Genomic DNA, 19,512 nt, shown 5'->3' on the forward strand with positions numbered 1-19,512 from the left:
ACGCTTCATCCAGAGAGCGAGCAGAATATTTTTTTTGCTTTTGAACCAATCAAATCCCATATATATCACTAATTTACAATGTATGCAAGGAGGAGTATCTCCGCCGGCTCCGACCTTGAAGGAGCGAAACAAGCTATGTTATAGACCGTGCGAGTGCTTTGTGTGTCTGATGGGTTAATGAATGTACCCCACATCGAAGGGTTTCTTCTTAAAGGGGAAGGCAGAGGCCGTAGCCTGCGGGCTTAAAGCAGAACAGGTTATGGCTTACAGTGGCATATTATTTCTTAACTCTTTGCCTCCCAGTGTGGTCTGCAGGGCACCGTTACGGTGACACAGGCCATACATAGTCAGGAAAAGCGTTAAGCAACCTGGGTTGGTGGGCTCAGCCCAATAGAACACTGCAATTTGGGAAAATTAAGAGGGGATTGTTGGTTTAAGGGAGCAATGCTCTGCGTGACCCCATGTTACCAGAGAGATGATCTGCAGGCAAGCATGTGAAGTGCCTTCTGTATCATAACGAATCTCCCTTTGCCCCCCTACCCCAACGTGTCTAACTTCTCTTGCTTCAGACTGAATGCGCATGAGATGGAGAGAAAGTTGTGTGACTGTTTCATGACGAGACCGCCCCTCGCGTGCGGAGACTGTCCTGTGTGCCCGAGGGGCCTAGCTGCCAACGAGACGCTTATCCAAGGCGAGAGCGTTTATTTGACTGACAAACCTTAATAAAAAAAGACATTGGTTTTAAAAATGCTATTTGTCTCTCTCGTTATTTTGATAATACGGTGCAGAGCTTGTGGCAGAAAAGGACAAAATCTGATCTTATCATGCTGCCTGTGGGAAACGATACAAAGACTCAGCCTTAATCAACCAGCCGGGACACTGGTCTGACTAATGAAAGTCTACGGAGCAAAGGACTTCATTAGCATGGCCATAAAGCATCCACTCATTGTGGTGTTTGAGCCGGGAAAGTCATCAAAAATATGATTGACAGCAATGGCGGCGCCCAGGTATGCAGAGAAAGGGAGTTTATTGGAACAAAATGGGATAAAACCAGGCTCTCCGTTGGACAGGCCCTTTGAGCCGAGTCAAACATGTAGATTATGAGACCAGCTCACCCAAGAACATGCACCTTTAATGGCTTCTTCTACAGTAGGTTCTCTGTTGGAGCATCTCCTTTAGTGAGTGAAGGACGCTCTAGACATAGACACCTGGGGAAGCCACAATGTATCTTTTGTTGATAACACGCGAAGTGCTGGAGGATCTGGGATTTACAGTATACCAGCAGCATACGATCCGCACTAAAGCTGGTATCCAGAGCACCTTCGCTTTTTTCACTTTTACGTCCCTAAAACAAAATTTACAGACAGACCTTCTCTGCATGGACTTTGAGCAAAGGACACATCAGCAGAACTGCCTTTTAAAGTGAACTGTAGCGATACCACTCGGAACTTTAAAGTATCACAAAATATACCAAGATAGGCCTCTTAAACAAAACAATAATGAATCTTTATTGTTGCAGCTATAAATTACAATGTGCATCTAGTTTGCTGCCAGATTGGCCTATTTCATACTCCCGATGGGCTGTGATGATGTTCTGTGACGGGTTGTTGGCCTTCAAGGCAAAAAAAATAAAAAATCCTGCAACTATCCAGCCGAGGATAAACTACAACTCCCATGACCCACGGCTAACAAGTGTCTGTAAGATCATCATGGCAGCTGTAGCTTATTAGACCGGAGAGATGCAGGTTGCTTTCACCCGAAGTATAAGATTTAACGGTGCAAGACAACGATGAAATCAGGGTCACGTCTCTTTAGATTGCTCTTTCGATTGTTGTCCTTTAGTCTGAATAAGTATCTCTTGGTCCAGTCGCTCCTTGGCTCGAACCACCTAAAGAAACAGAAGAATATTCCTCTTTTATACAAAGTGCTTTCCAAACTTTCACCCCCAAAACTAAAAAAGACGATCTATCCCCCTCTACGTGAAATGTAGTTGTCAAAGAAAGCTACGTAACTTGTAGGACATTTAGAAGCTGGAAACGTTCTATTGTCATCGTCTTTGTATCTGATATCTGCAATGTGCCATACTGAGGATCACCGATGGCTCTTAGACCGCAGTTTGAAAAGCAAGACTTTGAATTAGTTCTGCAGAATTACAGATTCCAATTGGTTACTACCAGGTCACCAGATCCCTTGGAAGAACTATATTTACTGATAATTCCCTCTTGTGTCCATGTAAAGGGTGGGAAGCAGGGACCAAGACACAGCAGCGTATTGCAAAGAAGCCAACTCCTAGCGGTCTGTGCACTGCCATCTCGGGAAATGTCGGGAACAGGTTCAAGTGTGGATAAACACCAGGGTCTCGGAACAATCCCAACCATGGACTAACCCCCTTTGTACCCAAACCTTCTAACTCATCGCAGCTGGCAAACGTGAAAAACTTGAGACCAGCTTCCTCTCACCTTTGACTGCAGGTAGAAGGATCCACCGACGGATTTGTCGTTTACTTTGAAAAGGTGATCGTAGTTCTGTAGAAAAATTGCAAGGAGAACACTTATTTTATCATATATTTACACAAACAAATTGGCCAGATACACGCAGGTCGCAGATAAGGGAGCGTTAAATAAATAAAGGGATGGTCAGAGGGGTTAATGCACAAAAAGACACGGAACTTCAAATGCTGGACAGCTAAACATAAGAACAGATGTTCGTGAAAAGGGTGAACGGTCTCAAAAGTTAAATACACACACACACACACACACAAAAAAAAAAGACTATTACACAACCCAAAAACACCAGACCACAGCAGGTCAATTCTGGAGGAGAAATAAATTACAAATTATTTTTCTTAATGATGACCCTCGCCTTTAAAATCTAAAAAAAAAAAAAAAACCCACAGATATTCCACACATGCTTATAAAAATTATCAAACTGGGATACAAAAAGCAATTATATGTAAACTACATTCCCTTAAAACGCAGAGTGATTGGTGTTTTTCCACATGTCCGACATGGTAAGGCCAAGGGGTTGACAGCATGTCAAGTGAAAATTTAAAAAGGGCTCCGTTTATCTTTTTAGAAGACCAATAGAGGCACATCTGTTTAGGAGATAAAACCTTATACGTTTGGGGTACTGGGTCACTGCACCCACATAACGCAGCCACAGAGACAGCCCAGACACCCAGATGTCCACACGTGTTCATGGGATTTACATGAATGAGTATAATGTATATGTAATTTATCTATGTATGAAGAGTCAGTGCAGAGGACAGGTCTACTACTGTTGTGTATCATTGGCCATTTAAAGCCACGTTAGTGAAGGAGGTAGTCGCATGCGGAGTATTTCACTCTGGGGTCTTTTACCTTTTGGATCTCTTCAGGCGTCATCTTGGAGATGTTCAGTATCTGCTGGGCTTCCTGGATGCTTATGCCAGACAAGCTGCTGGCGGCTGCAGATTCCTTCCCGGCTCGACCGCCTCTAGCTTCAGCAGCTGCCCTGCTTGCTAAGAAGAAAAAAAAACAGGATAATAAATAAAAAAAAAAAAAAAAAAAAAAAAGTGAAAATAAGAAGCAGATGGGTAGAAAACCGTGAAGAAAAAAAACCCGAATAAATAACGTGATAGTCAGCCCTGGTACCAAAAGAACAGGTGGGGTTTATGGTGCCAACTTTAGTACACACACTGAGTTTGGAGGGTTCTGAAATGCCACGTATTGGCTCTGAAGAAAAAAGTATGTTGTCAAAAATACGCGGCTCCCATACACACGGTAATAAAAATAAGTAAAATCTTGCCAATTTCAGGATAGTGAGCGAGTCAAAGTAATCAAAGCGGGTATCGAACATGAGATAAAAGGCTGCTTGGAGGTGATTTGCTTTAAAGACGGAGCGGATTCTGCGAATGTTCCAGCCTTGAAGCCGTCACCCTGCGGCACACGCTACGAGCAGCACGCCCCACTCCATTTGGACAGGGTGGTCTCATATTATCGGTGACCACGTTCCCATGGACAAGAGATAATTTCCGCAGAGCAACCCATTATCCCATTATGCCCTTTGCTGTCAGAGAGGCTGAAATATCTTGCCAAGCAGTGCTTTCCATGAAGGATCTACACCAGACCCTCCTGTACATATCCAAGGAGAATGTAAAAACCTACAGCTGGGGGACGTCATTGAGACACCGCACCACCACCAACAAATCGTTCTACAATACGCTGGTCCTACTTACCCGCAAATTCCTGACGCAGGGCGCGTGCAAAAGCTCTCCCCACCACCTGCGCCCCCATCACCACAATCTGTGCCAAGTATCTGGCCTGTGGAGAAGGACAAAGAGAGACAACGTAAAATAAATAAAATTAAAAAAAAAAAAACCTCATAAAAAAAATCGTAAAAAAAAAAATAAATAAATCACACTAACCTAACTAAACTATTACCTATGTGAATGCTGGACTTTATTGTATTTTAAAGAAACCAACTTATTTTAATAAATCCATATTTATATATATTTATAGCAGACAGGGGTGGCCAATGGGCATCTCCCCAGCTGTTTGGGAACTACAACTCCAGCGATGCTAGCACAGAGATGAATAATGAGAATTGTAGTTACAGAGCAGTTTTATAGCAGCCAGGTAAGGTTACACAAATGACCGGGCGTCTAAAATGCGTAACTGCGATAAAATATAACGCCTGACATGTCCGATAATAGATGTATCGGTACGAGATTATCTGTGACACGGAGTCATTATCCAGTGGAGGAGTCCAGCAGCCTACTACTGACCCAGCATTTTTTTTTTTTAGGACTACAGTTCCCACAATGCTCAGAATGAACCCCCCAAACCAAATGAGCCTGCCCATGCCTGGCAGAGCAACATGGTAAATGAAGTTTAATAAGAGCTGCTCGGCTGTCTACCTGATGGATGTCCTAGCTGAAAAAATGTGGCATCTAAAACACATATGTTACATGACACACAGAGAACAACTTACACACCAATTAATAAATCAGTGTGACGTCAGAGTAAAAGACATTATTAAAGAATGGATGCAGCTATGACCTGTCGTTACCTACACCAAGCCCCGGGTTTCTAAATTTCCCATTAAATGGCTGACGGGTATTAAACATATATATATACATACATACACACACACACACATATATATATATATATATATAGTCTCCTTATAATGGAATACATATCCTGATAAAAAGCCTCCTGTGGGAGCAGTACGCATGTGACATGGCGAATGTCTTCTCTGCTCAACCGCTTAATATTGCATGAACCTTTAGCATCTCGTAACCTGTATGAACCTCCCGTTATACCTCGTACGACGATTTACCGGGGCCCTCAGGGGCCAAGTGTTCCACTTACCATCTTTCCCCGGCAACCAGTTCGGAGAACTCAAGGTTAGCGGCAGTGTCAGAGGGAAGAGGGTAACCGGAAGCAGAGCGCTGTGCGCGGCCATCTTGGTACTCCCATACACAAGGCACAGCATACAGTACCTGACAGCGGCCTCTGGGCTGACCGCCTCTATCGCAGCTCTGCTGTTACCATAGAAACCGGATATCCTGCACAGCCATCTTTGTACACCCGGAAGGTTACGCAACATGAATCCAAAGGAGTTTTACTGACTTGCGTCATACAAATCACTTATTAGGACATTTTCTATTAAATCGTAGGAACGTTTACAGGAACGTGTAATTATTTCACGTAGTGATTAATAATTACGGGAAAGAGGTTGAATTAGTTTAAAAGATGAATATATACAAAAAATTTATTTTCTGTTGTATTTTTAATTGTGGTATGCAAAATAAATGATGTAGGTGTCCTGATGTCACTGAAAGTTTTCAAGGGTATTGTTTTAGTCCAGTAAAGGCTTTTAGGGCAAATATGATGTTGAGGCCTACTTGACCAAGTTGGCTTTAGCGCAGATATTGTTGTATTTACTAAAAAATCACAAGACTGGGTGGGTTAAGTTTGAAAATTGTTCCAACCCAACAATACCAACACTTACCCCGAACCGGACAAACTCCGAATAAATCACCCTGAGCAATGCCTCTGCTGGGGTGTCTGTCCGGGCACAACTACACTTAGACCAAGTTTCCAGACTTCAAACCATTCATTAGCAAGCCAATGAGATCATTATATTTGAACTAATTGGAAAAGGTATCCTGGGGTGGAATTACTTAACCACTATTTATTAATAAAGATTTTTCATCTTCCTTTTCACCAGCTGGGGTTCAAGTCCGGAAATCCCAGCAGTTATCAGCGAAGTCGTAATCCTTCCTGAGACGTTTCGGTGATGTAGAATAAGAGCGTTGAAGAGCCATAGGGCTCTCTGGGAATACATGTTCTGAACATGCACAGGTAACACCGGTGGACAAATATATTCCCACGTGAGCCCAATGGGCCACTTGTGCCCTGCCCCATGCAAATATTATAAGCAAAGTAAATTTATTATGGGTTAAAGGGACAATCCAGCCACCGTGTGCACTTTAATGCATATAATGCAATCCATAAACGTTTGCCCCTTTCCTCACCGATTTGCTTTGTAAAAGATGATAAACATTTATCTCCAGTCAGCTCTAGGACTGGCTCAGCGAGTATTTAGAGCGAGACCCCCCATGCTTGTACACAGAAAACACTCATTGATATCATTTTCCTGCCACTGATTGGCTGCTTGAAGTAACCAATAAGTGGTGTGAAACACTGGATCAGAGGAGACGTTCTGCTGCAGCTTTGGAACTGCAGCTTCTCCTGATTTCATGGAATGATTTAAAAATAGGTGTATTTCTTTGAAAACATTAGCATGCTTTGTGCGGCGGCATCAGACAAACAACCCAGAGGAGTCAAAGATGCTTTGTATGGATTTTATTAGAAGTTGCGGAGCTTGCCCTGCTCGGAGGGGCAGATTTGGCAACCTGTGTGTTAGTAACATATATGGCTTCTACACGGCAGGTAAACATGATGTTAGGAGGCTGCTGGAGACCCCGATACGACTGTATTGTAATTCTTTCTATAAGAACAGTATCTGGGAATGTGCTGGACATGTTCTACAGTCTCTGGGCCCATCCATGGGCTTTCCTTTGACATGGTAAGTCGGTGATCCTGATGATGTCTTTAATGGAACCTCCAGCTGGGAAGGGCCGTTCCAGTAAATTGGGATGTATTTTGAACTGATTGTCCAATGTTGGGTGGATAAAGCTCCAAAAATGCTTGCGGCACCAAAGGTCCACAGCTCCCACTAATTGACACTACAGCGAGGTGCCCTCGTCATGTGGCACGGCGGGGGAATAATGCTGCCAATTAACAGTCTGTGCGTTCGAAGACATGGCCCGGGGCGGAGGGAAGTCTCGTTTCTGACTGGTTAGGAATGCAGGGTGTGCGTAAACATCTTGTCCTGAGTTTATTTTACCCCGGCCTTGGAATGTATCAGAAGCTCAGCTGCCTTCCAAAGGATTTCCAGTTAGACGGGAGAGGGCTGGGGGCGAGGAGGCAGCTGGGGGGCACGGGAGGTCACGTCTAATCCTGTAAAAGACACAACAGAGGCTTGTCAGGAGAACAGAGAGCGTTTGTGCGCGGCCCTATCTTGGTGTATACATACCCCGGGTATAAAGGTGGCAGTATGCTCACATACTTACAGATGTGCAATTATGAGCTAAGGTATCCAGTGAATTCTGCACCTTATTCTCAAAGTGCACTTTAACCTTGTTATTTAAACTTTACCCCCATAAATGAGCTTGTATCCTCCGAAACCACTTCCCCAGGATCAATACCCCATTTAAAGCGTCGGTATAGGGTGTAGGTGAACGAGCAACTGAACAAATATTTAAGTTGGAGCCGATATCTCTATAAAACGAGTTCTTAAAGATGGGATTTAGCTGACGTGTTAGTGAAGAGGGGAACTGTCTTACGCATATATCCTGGTATAGGTTTCAAAAAGTACATTCGAGATTGGATTTACGCATCACAAATGTGACAGTTCACATTTTTCAAGTGTTCATTTCCCATCTAATCTTTCAGTAAATTTTGTATTACTTACTAATGACTCATTTTGATGATATTAATGAATTCTTGTGTTATTAAACAAGGGAAGTATGAATTATATAATATAAATGTATATATTTATATAATATAATCCTCACAAAATAGGCACCGAGAATGCTCGGTTGAGATGACAGTGGAGGTTGACGAATATACATTTATTTCTTTTGGGCTTTGATTCATTTTATTTTTATCAACAAAACACTCCCTTGTTGTAAGATATTGTCAGTTGCTTTATTGAAACTGACCATTATAAATAAAGCTTGTTTTTTTTTTTTTTTAAAGAAATAAAAATAACATATATATTTATATTTAGATTTGCTTACCCATTCATCCTCATCTACCCCTTCAAAGGCGTCTTGGGGAAGGGGGTCATCTCGATTTCCCAGCTTCGCTACCATAGCATTCAGAAGCTGAAAGACAAGAGGAGAAGACCCAAAATGTTAATAAGTATCAGTATATCGTAGTCTCAAGCAGTTTACTGAACAGTTCTGATAGAATACCCCAGAAGCCACTTCACTGCAAGCTTGTTCTGCTTCCGTGATGTATTATATTTCGCGTTTACTGTACCCCCTTGTTTTATATAACTTGAGTGATATGGTTACTCTTCATGGACATGATACAGCAGACTGAAAGTTTTTCTACTCTTCTTTACACTATTACTACTAGTTAGTTAAGGTTTCACAGTCTGGGCTCCCTCTACGTGTTCAGGTAATCATTTGGAGTATTATTACTGACGCCTGCTGGGTGTATCTGAGATATGCATGCGCTTGCTTATTCCCTTACCTCCTCTTTCTTTTGCTCGTCGCTCTTCTCCTGCAGGTAGACGGACGATGGAAGAATCTTTCTGATGGGGGCTTCTTTAGGAGCCTTGCTGACTGCGTGGAGAGGTAAAGTGTCGTCACAATCACGGCAGAGAAAAACATAAAGACCAAAATCTCATGTAACTCTAAGCAGAATGTCAGGAGACTTTGTGAACAGAGACTATGGCGCATGCAAATAAATGGATGGTCAAGAATACGGGGAGGGTGGCTAAAACGGGGTTGGAGATACATGAGGAGAGTTACTTGGCTCAGCAGATGTGTGGTTATCAGATGTTCTACTCAGCAGGGGTGGGGTTATCTGATGTTCTACCCAGCGGGGGTGGGGTTATCTGATACTGTGCCCACACAATAGTAAGAACCCTACTAGGTTTCAGGGTCCTTTAAATCAGCAGAGGAGCTGCACAGCATAACAGAGTTGGGAAGAGATGTTTACCTGGTATCATGCCTTCAGGACACAGGTTAATACTGCGCTGTTGCTGGTCTTTCCCACTCAGCCATTTATCTGCAGACAAAGCTGGTTCCCAGCTGACCCGTGATGGTGGGAAAACATCATCTTGGAAGAACTCTTTCTATATGGGAACATCGGACAGGAATACGGCGTAAAGCTATATTCATTTGTCTGTTCAACAAAGTATGGATACCCTCCCACAACGCATTGCTCCATCCTTCAAAGGCATTAGTGTTCTCCTGTAATACTTCATCATTCCTCTAGTGTTAGATACATTCTCTGTGCTGTCAAATTAATCATCGTTAGGCCCATCTCCGATGACCCATATAAACGAAACAGCATCTTCCCAAAGCAATGGAGGACATGCAGCACTCACCTTGACACGTGGTACTCGGAAGGCCACAGGCTCAAGGGAACTGGGACTGAGCCGCACAGATCGCAAAACCTCTACATCACCCACGGAACAATCCACCTTCCTCAGGAACTGCAGACCCTGCGATGTAAAATCAGTATGAACAGAGCAGCCCGTACTTCTCTACAGCTTCCATGGCTTCAAAAATGGATATACGGACAGAAAAGTAAATAACGTCTACCTGCTGGTCCGCAAACTAGCCGGCCCTCTTTGTGAGCCAATCCTGTACTAGGACAATAAATATATTTCCTAAAGTTTGTAACTTAATATTTATTAGAGAGCTAAACATACATATACAGGGATAATAAGGCTGTGATGACATACCATAGGAGCCTAGAGAAATCTCAAATATTGGTGGGGTCAGGGAGACCTCAACTGTGATACATATCAATTACACAAAAGCAGCATTAGGATCAAATCAAGAGCCTGTGACAGTAAAGACGTGCCTAGAAGCAAGTCACTGAGCGTCTAAAGGGGTCTCCTGGAGGTAGAGGTCCATATACTATATACAAATGTCACAAATGGCCAAACAATATACATGTTAAATATACAAAAAAGCAAGATAGTATCAACTTGCAAAGACGCTAAAATAACAATCGCTACCATGTGATCTGGAACCCATCTGTCTGCCAACGTTTAACTGCATTTACTAATTCATTCTGGAGAACTTTGGGTACATGTAGAGTTATTGGTACGTTAAGCCCTATAGAGTATAGGAGCCATCTCAGGATGAACCATGAACGTTTTAAACTCTTAAGTATCTGCTTTTCAAGTTGAACCACAAGCCAGGATTTGACTGCTTTGATTTTAGAAGCCAACGTCCATGTAGCTGCTCTGTTTTATTTGCGGATGTACCTTATGTGGATCGCTGGAGCTGAAGCTATTACATTCCAGAAGGTAAGGAGACTCTGGTAGCACCTCATACAGAAAGACCCTGGTGTCACCCTGTCACGGCATAAATAAAAGAGAAGGCCGGTGAAGACAAGGTCAAGCTCAAGACATATAACACATCACTATACAGCGTTCTTTTGCGAAGTTCTTCTGCCCACTGTTCCTCACGAAATTGACGTTGAAAATATCACACCCTACCTCCCGAACGAGTGTGCAACGGAAGCTAGAGGCTTATTACAGGGAATGGTGTCGTGTGGTGGCAGTAATCAGATATAGATGGGAATAAGAATACTGTTGGAGAGTAAGAAGGACCTGTGAAGATGGACATCCAAAGTTCTAAGAAATAAAGCAATCTCGCCATATGCACTGTCTACTGGAACGCTTTTGTATATTGCACTGCAAACTGGAAAGTCTCATCGTACCCAGAAGCTTTCACCAAAACGCATACCTTCCCAGTAAGCAGCAGGAGGCTGGTGTCCGGATCATAGTAGGGGATGAGTGTGGATGGGGATACATCGAGGCTCAGAGAGATAATCGGACCCCGTTTCAAGTCCTCCGTGCTGTACAGGGACAACAGGCGCTCGCTTCGGCTACAACAAAAGATATGAGGGACATTAAGGATCCAGGAGCTGTCAGTCTAGATGTGCTCTATTTTGGTGGCGCATCTCACCAGTCAAATCCAGAGACCAGCAGGTACTTCCCATCACACACCCAAAGAACTCGAGCACCCCGCGCTCCTTCAGGTCCAGCTCCTTCCTGTGGTTTGAGCCAAGCATGGAGTTATTACACAGCCGTGGCATGATAACATGCAACAGAGACCGTCGCACCTCATTCTCACCTGACATGGCTGATCGGAGATCCGCGGCTCATATATCCGGACGCGCTGGTCTTTGCTACAAGTGGCCAGGAATCTACCATCTGGACTCCAGGCCAGAGAGAAGATCTGCAAGGAGAAGATCCCTCATTACACACACACTAAATATTTGTTAGGATTTCAAACACCCCCCCCCCCCCGCAAACAAAGCTCCCCTATACCGCTCACCTGATCCTCATGTCCTCGCAGCTTCAGGACTTCTTTTCCGGTCTGAAGGTCCCACACTCGCACGGTCAGGTCGTAAGAAGATGACGCAAGGATGTCAGAGGCGCAGGGATGAAATCGCACGGTGTAAATCCGCTCGTTGTGACCTGTGAAGCGAGCGGGGGGAGTTTTGGATTAGCAGAGCTCCCCAGCATACAGGTTTGTCAGATGCACGGCAGAATTGGCTGAAGAAGAATAGTGTTTTCTCACCAGTGAGCACAGTCTGCGGTTCCGTAAGGGTCTCCGTAAGACCGTTCTCTGGAATCTGCCAAACACGTATCCGTCCATCCTCACACCCTGCACGAAAACGGAGACAAAAAGCGTACATCATTGGGACGAAAGGGAGCCAAATCCTCCAGGGTTCATCCCTCTGTCTATAACAAACTACGGTGTAAACCTAACCGTATGTGGATGCATTCAAATTCACCTATAATATTTCCATTCTCCACATTTCCCTATAAAATAATATACAAGAAAAAATATAGAACCATAAATGTATCGGAAGAATAAATAGGAAGTATATATTGGATGCCGTCATAAATTAAACAACCCTGGCACACAGATTACTCATCTACCCAAGAGCAATCATTTTTCAACAATCCTTCACTTTTAATAACCCAAACCAAAAAAAGGGTCCACGTGGAGTAAATGAAGTCCTGGTTTCTGATATTAGGAATGAGCATAGAGCATGGACACACTGCGGCTTGGCTGTTGTTGACCTCTTTGTCCAACATTCATAACGAGCGATTTTGAGTTATAAATGTGGAATGGAATCTTCATGGACTTTTCACCAGGACTGCTCATAATGTTTGCTCGGCAGAGAACATTTGCAGGTAAAATAATCCTTATTCTGCGCCTCACTTTCTATCTGCCCCATGTTTCCTGATGCACTGGGGCATGGCGGTGCGGGTAGGGAAGACTTACCGGTTACCAGTCTGTGAGGGTTGAAAGGGTCCCAGGTGAGATCCGTCACCGGCACCGTGTTCTGGACAGTGGGCAGTGTGTCCGGGAGACGTCCGGTTTGCGACAGCTACAGAGAAGATAAACAGTCTATGGAAACAATGACTGTGTATATGGGTTTATGAGCCAAGTTATGGGAACTAAAATAAAAGGATACTCTTTTGTTCACTCAAGGAGCTAACATTACGTCTAGTGGCTAATTAAGAAGATCCAAACCCCCAAAAGGACAGAGCAGCGGGACTTACAGAATGGCTCACGTGGTTTAACGTAATTAATTTGAATATAGTTGTCTTTAGAGCAGAGGCTGTTTCCACTGACCCTCCTCTTACCTCCAACACGGCTACTTGACCCCCAGGACCAGCCAAAGGGAGCGCCAAGCGCTGGTAGTTTAGGCAGAACCCATCACTCTCCCCTGGTGTGCTCTGGCTCACCCCACGCAGGTTGCTGATATGGTTGTCACGATGCAGGACGGTTCCCTGAATGTGACGGAAACGTGAGCTGGGACCTGTAGGTATTAAAGAGACAAGAACAAGTCGCATTAGCGAACACATCTTTTGGTACTTAAACAAAAAATTGATGTCTTTGGCCGACAACACTATCCAGAACTGGCAGTGTACATCGCTCTGTGTACGGATTGTAGCGCAGGAAGACAACACAGAAGCCCAAAGCAGTGTGTATCAGCAGTGTGTATCTCCAGCGGTATCGCAGCTGCTGGAATGGGTCTTACCCAAAATGTTCTGCAATGAGCGCTGGCTGGCGCTGGAAACGATTCCACTAGAGGGACTGGTGACGGAGCTGGAGGGAGAGGAGAGACCGCTACCAACCTAATAAAATAACATAATCATTATAAAAAAAAAACACAGACCCCCTCGCATTACCATTCATACATCCAACAAAGTCACATTATAATCAATATAATTGGGATAGTCTGAATCTGCAGAGCATTTCAAATCCTAACGCTGTGCGGCTAATGGTAGACAAGCATGACAGAGACTCCATCGCTTATTGACTGTATACTCACAGTCTGGGGGCGAGGATTAAAGTCCTTTATTCTTTATACAGCATACACTAACCAAGTTCTTGCTGTCTTGTGGTTCCCAGAATGTATTGTGATCGTATACACTTACACTCGGGTCGGCACTGGGTGACACAACGTCCTGCTGCTTCGGACTGGCCTGTTTTTTGAGGTTTAACTGGCAAGCAGTGGACGGCTTGCGGGACGGGTCCAGGGAGACTTTCTGCACCTGAAGGTAATAATCGCATTAATATCTAGGAGAGCGCGTGGCGCATTGTGCAATGCAGGTGTATTCCACGTACAGAGCCATGTACAGCTTGCCGCATGCTGCGCAGGAACGGGGAGTGCGTGTATAGATGGGTGATGATGGTTTGCGGAGGACACTTACTTGCTTGTTGTCTCCTTCCCACCAGCTCTGAGCTGAGAGGGCAGAGGTAAAGCCAGCTGTGTCCGGGAACAGATCAGTCTGGAACTCCTTTACAGACTGTGAGAAAGATGGGGATCGGTCAATAACATTCAACCAGGACAGGGGGGGCATAGACAGGTTAAGACGTACGGCAGGCACTGGCCAGGTGTACAGCACAGACAGGTTAAGACGTACGGCAGGCACTGGCCAGGTGTACAGCACAGACAGGTTAAGACGTACGGCAGGCACTGGCCAGGTGTACAGCACAGACAGGTTAAGACGTACGGCAGCCACTGGCCAGGTGTACAGCACAGACAGGTTAAGACGTACGGCAGCCACTGGCCAGGTGTACAGCACAGACAGGTTAAGACGTACGGCAGGCACTGGCCAGGCGTACAGCACAGACAGGTTAAGACGTACGGCAGGCACTGGCCAGGTGTACAGCACAGACAGGTTAAGACGTACGGCAGCCACTGGCCAGGTGTACAGCACAGACAGGTTAAGACGTACGGCAGGCACTGGCCAGGTGTACAGCACAGACAGGCCAGGCATCCATACATACAGAAAGACCAGGGTGAATAACGATGACAGTTTAATACAATGACGGGGTGCATATTGTGAGCAGGCGGCCATAGCGGGTAGCGTATGTACGGGATGAACTAGGATGTCGCGTGGTCTGTTAGTGTAATCAGATTGTGTGCGTGGCGTGTGAAGGCATGACGTTGTGTACATGGCAAACAGTTTGTTGGTACAAACAAGGAAGCGTCAGAAATCCACACTGTGCTTGGCATGGTGGCAGCCCGGTGGTACCTTGCGCTGGATGCTGTAACTGATGGGAATAATGAACCTGTCAGTCAGCTGGAGAAGGCGCAGAACCTCACAGCTCATCACATCGAGACACAGCTTGGGAACCAGGGCCAGGCCACGCGACTGCTCCTCCGTGACACACTGCGAGACTGCGGGGAACAGAGAGACATCGCACTACATTATCCCTGGGCACCGACCTCCAGGACCTGCCTCTTACTTACTTCTCAGTTGGCCACCAACACATGGCAGCATTGACTCATTGTTTTACCCCATTTCACCGATTTCCACTTTTTATTTTCTATATTGCATCCGGGAAATCTGTCGGATCCGCTATATTGGCCACATTGCTTCATCTAGAGGGCTGATCTGCAACTTTTCCTTCCTTTAAATCCCCCCTCCTTTTAATTCCAGATATGTTCTCTTTTTTGTTGCCACTCTTTCTGCGCAAAATGTGCCCGTCTTCTACTTTGCTAAATCTACAGGTCTCTCTATTCCGAGACGGCAACAAAAGAAATCACCAGAAAAGAAAGAGAGAAGAAAATTATGCTAAAAAGCATTGGGACTTACTCTGCATTAACGCGGGGGGCTCGGTGCTGACCTCCATACAGTACACGGTCCCTTCACCCTGATAGACAGAGACATACATGTTACACGCAGACACCCCCTTAGTGAACATATCTATATATGACCCTCACAGGCATCCTGAAAATATGTGGCAAGTAAAGTATTTTTATTTTGTTCTTTTGATTGCTTTAAATGACTTTTTAATCTCAGATATCATGATAAATGACACGGGATAGATAGTGCCATGTATTCCAGTTTTCAGGGCTCCCTGTTAGAGGAATGTGTTAGTTTTATTAGTGCAATCGTTATGAGGTTTGGTAGGCTATGGATGGATAATCTGTAGTAGAGGATTCTGGGTAACACAACGGTGGGGGACTTACCTGAGCCCCGAGAATCAGCAATCCCGTGTCGGCATCATACAGAGGGATGAGAAGCCTGCGGAGAGAAGAGGCTCCTGGTTAATTACAAAGCAAACAGACAATGAATAAAATCGGGGCACTATTACTGGGCCAGCCTATTCCCTATAATAACAGCGCTACAGAATCGGCTGGCGACACATAAATGAACGTAATAATGACAGCTTACAAGGAAAATAATATATATACCAGACTAAAACTTAACAAAATAAAAAAATGGAAGTAAGATAATACATATTTATACAATAGTTATTTATACAATTATTTGTTTAGTTGTGATTTATAAATTATATTAAAGTACATAACATTTTTTACTGATCTGAATATCAGCATTTATGTTAAACATTTTGACTATTTTATTTGGGGTACAGCTAGCTAATTAACCCAAATAGTATGTTCTGGAATAAACACATGTAATCACCCATAAAAGCACCCCTGTTGCCCCTTTTATAGTATTTTTAAAACCCTCGAGGCCGGTAGCTCTGCGCACTTTCCATAAGGAGACACTAGGGGGCAGGCGTGCTGCATCCGACCCGCATACAGGTGTTTAAAATCCGCAGACCCATTCTGCTAGCGCCGTGTCCTATTCTCAAGGTCACATACATAGATCGTGAATAGTTATTGTTCCATTGGGCCTAATGATGCATGGAATTCTGCCCCAGGCAGCACAGAAATCAGACTGCGTAGGCCTCTTATATATAGGGGCATCCTGAGATGATAACAACACGTCAGGGTGAGAATCACACATGATATGAGTAATGGACCTGCAGTCACAGCACCAGGGCAAATGGGCAACTGCAGAAAGATAACTGGAAATCAGCACAGTTTTAGCTGTATCTGCTCTTCTAGTCAAGGTGGTCCTAGAAGGCTGTATACAGTTCATAGAGGCAAGCGCTGGTACGTATCATCAGATACCCCTGTGTATGAGATAAAAGCCCCCTCATCATCTTCGGAGTTGTCAGAACCATAGGTGAAAATTGGGCAGGTGACACATTCAACTGTCCACAATTGCCCCATTAGGTTAGTATGGTCACTGGCCCCATTAAACTAACCAAGGTCGGAAGAGCTGGGAATAATGGCTTGAGCTAGCCAAAAATAAAATCATCTCCACTGACATGACGGACCAGCTTTTATCTGTTGCCAAACAGCTACAACCAATCCCAGTACCACCAGCCAGCCAATCTCCACAACATATGGATGAATATAAGGTTTATCATGCCATATATGGAATTAGTAGAAGCCACACTAGGATCGGGATTACCCCACCGGTTAGATGGACAGGATGTTCTTCTAGAGGTTCCACAAGAGCATCAGCCAATGGGGATCCCATGTGTATCCCTGCAAGGACGCCTGTCCCATCCCAGGCTACTTCCTGCTGGGCCTCTATCCCCAAATGTTACGTCACCCTTTGCAGACCTCTCTCACACTTGCCCGTTCTCCCAGATCCTCAGCTCTTACCTCTGCTCTGCTCACCACCTCCCTCCTCCTCTCATCAGCCCCCCCAGGGCTGGGAAACCTTTCCCCGGAATAACAGGCCCGTGGGAAGTCTACAAAGCTACCACTCACCCACGTTACATATACGCACACACAGGGGCTATAAAAAATAATAATAATAAAGACGTCTTCATCGGGATGTCCCTCAAAGCAGATGAGAAGGTCCTTGTCACCGGACGAACTATGTAGGTCAAAGAAAAAGAAAAAAAAGGGAACTCGCATTTATTTTGGTTTCAAACCGTACAGCAGCTGTGGCACGTTTGTTTTTTATTGTATTCGACGTTCCAGAACTCTTCTAAGAGACCAACCAACGTATCTCCTCAAACTGAAAATCTCCATGGTGACGTTTGGGAGGAACAAGCCGAATCGTTCTGACTTCTGCATGGCTGTCCCATTTTGAAACCATGTGGTACCATTCAGGACTAGTCTTCTGGGGCCAGGCTCTCTCTCTCCTACTTAGCCTAAGTGACCATATTCTGCACAATTCTGAAGCAGGGATGTCAAAGTTCAAGCCTCGAGGGCCAAAAACAGACCAGGATTTGGGGAAGTCCTTGCTTCAGACACAAGTGATTTAATGAGTTCCAACCTATTTGATTGAGCGGCTAGTGCTCATGATGGGATATCCAGAAAATCAGGCGTGGTTATGGCCCTTGAGGTCTGGAGTTTGACCCCTACACTCAAATAAAATAAACAAAAATGGGGCCAGGTCCAGAAGATTTGTCCATCTTGCTCACCACCTAAGACCTTGTCGGGGTCAAAGCCAACTCGAGTGACAGCTTCACCAAATAGGAGGAAATCTGCATCATATCAGGATGGGGGTCTTGATTCGAGTGAAGGTTGGTAAGAAAATAAATCCTTAGTCAACAGTAGAACTTCAAATGAACAATATAACTATCCACCCAAGAATCACTTGAGATGCCATGGACTCTCCAATGGGTCCAAAATAAATCTATTTCTTTATCTTAGAAGACGTTGTGGAAGGAAGTTCCAAGTTTACAAAGATGTTTCTGTGCAGAACGAGTGGTGGATACAAGGAATGGTCTTTCAGCGGAAGTGATATGGACTGCCTCAGTTGAAGAACGTAATATTCTCCAACACATAAACTACAGGCCACTTCAGATTTTACATAAAAGAGGGTGATGATCTGAAACGACCCAACGGTCATTAAATTTCACCAAAAGCTATGCTTTGAAATATTTGACAAACAAGTAATTGGAATGTTGAAGTAATTAAACAAATATGCCTAATTAAAAACATGGTTGCCATGCCGTTTGTGTTACCGTGGCAATGCAACTGTGACTGTGCTTTCAGGATTAAGCCCTCTAATGCAACATTTATATGTTTAGCTTGTTTGGAAAATAAAGATGGGAATGTATACATGAAACAGCCGAGGTTAATTGGTCTTGCGTCCTAGACCGCAGAGCTTGGGAAGGCGGGCGGCCATCTTTCTATGACCCCCGGTTGGTTGGGATAGGAACTCTCTCACACTTCTCGCTTTCTCTCCTGTCAAACATTCACAGAGAGATTTATCTCTGTAAATATCTCAAGTATAGTGAAAGAGAGGAGGAGGGGAGGTAGAGCGTGAGAGAGAGAGGAGGACAGGAAGAGAGTATGAATGTGTGTGCGAGAGGCAGGGGAGAAAGCGTGAGAGAGAAAAAGAATGGAAGAGAGTGGCAGAGAAAGAGAGAAACGGACAACTTGATCCGTAGGTCACAAAGATTCTCGCTCTGTAGGAGAAACATCTCATGACTGAGATAACTTTTTTATCAGAACATCTACAGATCCCCCGTGTTCCGCGGCGCTGTCTCCTGGTATAACGGGCCGGACATGTCCTAGAGATGCCAAAAGAACACCCAATTTCTCCGCTTTATGAGCCGGAGGCCTTGCTTCTTGCTTGCTGGGAACTTCTAGGATCTTTTATCTTAGCAAAAAAAAAACTATTTTAGTCTGTGGGAGAATTCGGCGATAATAGGAGGAAAACGATCATTCTTCCGTGGATGACAGGGAGCTTGGTCACATGCTAGAGTTATGGACGTATAGCTCTGTCCATCCGCGAGCAGCGTAGAGCACGGAGCTCGGTCCCCACTCACTATAGAGAGCACGGAGCTCGGTCCCCACTCACTATAGAGAGCACGGAGCTCGGTCCCCACTCACTATAGAGAGCACGGAG

General features: G+C 44.6%; 2 protein-coding genes across 2 annotated transcripts in view; both read right to left on the reverse strand.

Moving 5' to 3' along the window:
* Positions 1–1,801: 1,801 nt before the first annotated feature.
* On the reverse strand, positions 1,802–5,448 carry PAM16 (presequence translocase associated motor 16). Its single transcript, XM_089494953.1, has 5 exons — positions 5,323–5,448; positions 4,217–4,301; positions 3,360–3,499; positions 2,460–2,525; positions 1,802–1,888 (listed from the first exon to the last, which is right to left on the reverse strand). Exons 1-5 carry the CDS (start codon positions 5,446–5,448, stop codon positions 1,802–1,804), a joined length of 504 nt encoding a protein of 167 aa, XP_089351079.1.
* Positions 5,449–7,505: 2,057 nt separating this feature from the next.
* Positions 7,506–19,512, reverse strand: part of LOC149285857 (coronin-7-like) — a 51,701-nt gene continuing 39,694 nt past the window's right edge. Inside the window, exons 12-30 of the mRNA XM_089494954.1 lie at positions 15,813–15,867; positions 15,436–15,493; positions 14,872–15,017; positions 14,044–14,139; positions 13,768–13,884; positions 13,368–13,464; positions 12,970–13,145; positions 12,605–12,710; positions 11,891–11,977; positions 11,645–11,787; positions 11,441–11,545; positions 11,273–11,358; positions 11,051–11,192; positions 10,567–10,656; positions 9,676–9,792; positions 9,285–9,420; positions 8,814–8,905; positions 8,354–8,440; positions 7,506–7,511 (exon numbers count right to left, since the gene is read on the reverse strand). Coding sequence (XP_089351080.1) covers positions 7,506–7,511; positions 8,354–8,440; positions 8,814–8,905; positions 9,285–9,420; positions 9,676–9,792; positions 10,567–10,656; positions 11,051–11,192; positions 11,273–11,358; positions 11,441–11,545; positions 11,645–11,787; positions 11,891–11,977; positions 12,605–12,710; positions 12,970–13,145; positions 13,368–13,464; positions 13,768–13,884; positions 14,044–14,139; positions 14,872–15,017; positions 15,436–15,493; positions 15,813–15,867 — 1,942 coding nt within the window. The remainder of the gene's footprint in view (positions 7,512–8,353; positions 8,441–8,813; positions 8,906–9,284; positions 9,421–9,675; positions 9,793–10,566; positions 10,657–11,050; positions 11,193–11,272; positions 11,359–11,440; positions 11,546–11,644; positions 11,788–11,890; positions 11,978–12,604; positions 12,711–12,969; positions 13,146–13,367; positions 13,465–13,767; positions 13,885–14,043; positions 14,140–14,871; positions 15,018–15,435; positions 15,494–15,812; positions 15,868–19,512) is intronic.

Source organism: Sceloporus occidentalis, unplaced genomic scaffold, assembly GCF_023333645.1.
Source record: "Sceloporus occidentalis isolate IW3139 unplaced genomic scaffold, rSceOcc1.0.p SCAF_76, whole genome shotgun sequence".
NCBI classification, from domain to species: domain Eukaryota; kingdom Metazoa; phylum Chordata; class Lepidosauria; order Squamata; family Phrynosomatidae; genus Sceloporus; species Sceloporus occidentalis.